Genomic DNA, 3,679 nt, shown 5'->3' with positions numbered 1-3,679 from the left:
CTGGGCTTGGTGGACCATGTCTGTAGTCCCAGCTTCTTGGGAGGCTGAGGTGGGAGAACTGCTTGAATTCAGGAGGCGGAAGTTGTAGTTAGCTGAGATTGTGCCACTGCACTCCAGCCTGGGCAACAGAGTGAGATTTCATCTCAAAAACAAACAAAAAACAAAATAAAAATAAAATAATAATAAGAAGAAGATTGGCGCCAAAACTCTGTCCATTTTACAGCTGGAGAAACTATTAAACAAATACATTGATGAGCTCCTCCGATCCGTCATTGGTTGGTAACTCAGGCCTGAGAATCTTATCCTGGGCTCCCCTCTGGGATCCCCACTTGCCCTGAAGAACAAGGCGGGTGCCTCAGTGAGATCTGAAACACGCTCCAGAGTAACCTGCCAGGACCCTATAGTTTCATCAGCCCCAGTCAGTGGGGAGAAAAGTGCATTTCGGTCTTTTTATTTGTTCAAGTTCAAAGTTCCCCCTTATGTTAAAAAATAAAAAAAGAGAAAGCTCCTGAAATACAGAATCTATGAAATGTTTTAGAATGTATTTACTTTGGGGCACTACCCTTTACTAGAGCAAAGAGTCCCATACTTAGAGTGAACCAATGGATTGGTTAAACTACGTTACCAAGTCCTCAGGAGGGCAAATTGATAAGCTGCAACCACTGCCTAGCCAGTGTTCGATTGCTTTTAGTGCGCCTGAGTAGTCATCTGTAATTTCAACAGGTGGCAGAAAGTTCTGCTGCACTTCCCTCGCCACAGCTCCACTCACCACTTAGTGTGTATTTTAAAACAATACAGCAATGGATCTGCTTAGAGGGGGGTTTAAAGGGAAAGATAAACAAGGGCTTTTTAAATTAAGTATATAGCAGGGCAACGTGATGGGTGACCACGAAAGGAACTCAGGGAGCCTCTCAGCAGCCCGGCCTCCTTTCGTGGCAAAACTGGAGTCAACCTGATTATTTTAGGGGCGCTGGGTGGACAGGTGGCTTTTCCAGCCAAGGCAGGGTATGCTGGCTTTTTCTCTGGTGGTGTCCAAGAGTGCGGAGAGAGTGTCGAATGGTGACTTCGGATTCTGGCGACTTGGTCTCTCCCCGGGTGAAAGCGAGCGCGCTCCCAGCTGCCTGGTCTCCTTCAGGAATCAACCTGAGCACGCACTTGGAAACTGTGAACCCGGAGGACGTTCTGTAACTCTCCATGCCCCAGAGCCATCTGGGGAAGGGCCCACATTATCCCGCCATCCCCGTGGCACAGCCGCTCCCCATCCTCTCTCCCCACACTCGCTAGGTAGTTTGGGATACTGTAGAAACGTCCCTAGCAGCCGCGGCACCTTCGGCGCACACCGAAGGTGAACGCTGGAGCGTCGGGGGAAAGGCTTTGCTCCCGACTTCATCCTGATAATTGTGCAATGGGGAAAAGAGAGAACCTGGGCGAGCGGGGCCAGGGCGCGCAGGAGAGGGTAGGCGAGAAAGTGGCCAGCAAGGGCAGGCGCGGGCCGAGGGCGGGGCGGGCGCGGGAGGGCGCGAGGGGGGCGTGGGCGCGGCCGCCAGCTCGGCCAGGCTGGGCTAGGGGGAGGGGCGCTGGCTGGAGCGGCGCCTCCCGCCCGGGGAGAGCGGCGCGCGCGGCAGCCCCGCGGCAGCAGAGCGCCGAGCGGGGACCGCTGGGAGCGCGGGCCGGCGACGGCGAGGGAGGGCTGGGGCGCAGTCAACCGGCGCGCGGTGCAGCTGCCATGGGCGTGCAGTGAGCGGCCGCTCAGGACAACTTCCTCGGCGGCGCGGCGCTCGCGCAGAGCTTTCTGGCTGGTGGTGCGTCCCCTCGGTCACCATGAAAGGTAGGAAGGCAGCAGCTCCGCGGGGCTCCGGGCCGGGGTCGGGGACGGGGTTCGGGGCGCGCGGGAGGCGTTGGAGGTGCCTCCTGGGCGAACTTTCCCTTGGGCTGCGGGCCCAGGGATCCGGGGCCGCCAGAATGCCGGGCTCGGGCGCGGACACTGGGGGCGCACCCAGGTCCTGAGTCGGGCAAGGCTGGAGACCTCGAGGTTGGGGTTTAGAAGCGCGCTGGTATTCGCCTCCCATCGCGTCTTTGCAAGTAGTTTGAAGCCCTAAGTCGTTGTTTACGGATTCCAGTTTCCAACTTTTTAATTGAAAAAACATGCCGAGGAGAGTGGAGGCATCGCCATCCCTCCCGGTCGGTTTTCCGCTCCGCAGCGCTCCCCACGCTTGCCCCATCCTCTCTCCTCCCGCCTCTCCCCGTTTCCCGGTCCGAGCAGTCCCCGCGCCGGCGGGCGGGTGTTTTCTTCGGGACTTGGGATGTTCTCCGTTAGCCCTCGCCACATCTGGCAATGATTAGGTGCCCGCGGAGTTCAGCTGGCTAGGGAAGTGCATTTGGCATCTTTCTCCATCAGATCCACCGACTGGAAAATAGCTGCTCTCGGTTCCGCGTCCCTTCCACGTGCTCGCCTGTGGGTTTGGCGTGCCCACGTGTGTTCAGGGTGACACACATCAGCCCGTAAATGGCCCCCTGCGCGGTGTCCTCCCCAGGCCGGTTTATGGAAGTGTCAGATGTTATCGTACTTTAAAAAGAAGCACAAGAAGAAGGGCTTTGCAGGGCAGCCTTCTGTTTAGTGGAAACACGGAGATTTGTCAGCGGAATCCTGATTTATGTGTGAGATAAATAACTGCAGAGGAGGCATCAAAGAGTCCTTCAGGAATGGGCCCGCGTGGTGTTTACACAAGGCTTCGTGTGAGAGTTCCCGGTTCTGCGCTAGGATAACAGCCCTGCGCCGTCCCGGGCTGGGTGCGAAATGCCATCTGACCGCGGTGACCGAGCTTCCAGCCGCCAGAGATCTGGCGTTGCGATCGCTTTGATTTACCAGGGTTGCTGTCTGAGGGAGGCGCCGGGAAGCCCCAATGCTCTTGGAAAGTGACTTGGCTCTGCAAAGTTTTTTCTGAAGGGCAGTTCGCGCTGAACTATCTGGAGCGATAATATCCTACCAATCCACTCCGCTTCCAAGGGCGTTAGGTCTCCATGTCTGGAGACCTCGGGAAGGGAGGTGACTGATGGCCAGGTGAAAGTGGTCTGCCCCAGGGGGAAAAAAAGGCACAATACAACTTTCTGCCTAGAGAATTTCAAAACGCTGTGGCTTGCTTTCCTTCTGTTTCCATCTCAGTTTCTCTTCTCTCATTTACATTTTAGAAAATGCATACATTCCTTAGCTAGCTTTAATTGAGGAGCCTTCCTAGAAAGGAAAGACTTTCACAGGGCTAAAAGTTACTCTGGGGCTTAGTTATCATTTTAGCCAGAAGTGAATCTTCTCTTTGCTGGTCATTAGGCCAGTGGTTTTTGAAGCTTGGGAAGATAAGCCACCTACTCACTCTGTCAGCTCCCACGTGGGTTCTTAAACACTGAAACTTTTGTTATACTTTTTACTGGGTAAAGGAGCGCTATTGCGCTTTAGGTATTTTTCCAGTTACTTTACATCTGCACTGTGAAACATACCTGAACGTCCTAAACACATTTTTGGGGGAGATTTATGCTGCATTCTGGACCAGCCTGTGGCCTACCTGCTGTGGTGCAGTGCTGCCTACAAGCCCCATACGCTTTTTGCTCTAAAAGGGGAGGTCGATAGAGGAACTGGTGGATCCCTAGATAGACTAATCATTTTGAAGCCTTTTTTTTTTTTTTT

The 3,679-nt window shown here is 54.6% G+C and overlaps 1 protein-coding gene across 1 annotated transcript in view; it reads left to right on the top strand.

Annotated features, from left to right (window-relative positions):
• Positions 1 to 1,610: 1,610 nt before the first annotated feature.
• Positions 1,611 to 3,679, top strand: part of COLEC12 (collectin subfamily member 12) — a 173,480-nt gene continuing 171,411 nt past the window's right edge. The window contains exon 1 of the mRNA XM_017499050.2: positions 1,611 to 1,828. Coding sequence (XP_017354539.1) covers positions 1,822 to 1,828 — 7 coding nt within the window. The 5' untranslated portion in view covers positions 1,611 to 1,821. The remainder of the gene's footprint in view (positions 1,829 to 3,679) is intronic.

This window comes from Cebus imitator, unplaced genomic scaffold, assembly GCF_001604975.1.
Source record: "Cebus imitator isolate Cc_AM_T3 unplaced genomic scaffold, Cebus_imitator-1.0 Scaffold12, whole genome shotgun sequence".
NCBI lineage: Eukaryota > Metazoa > Chordata > Mammalia > Primates > Cebidae > Cebus > Cebus imitator.
Note: the sequence above shows the minus strand (reverse complement) of the source record. Positions and strands in the feature narration are given on the sequence as shown.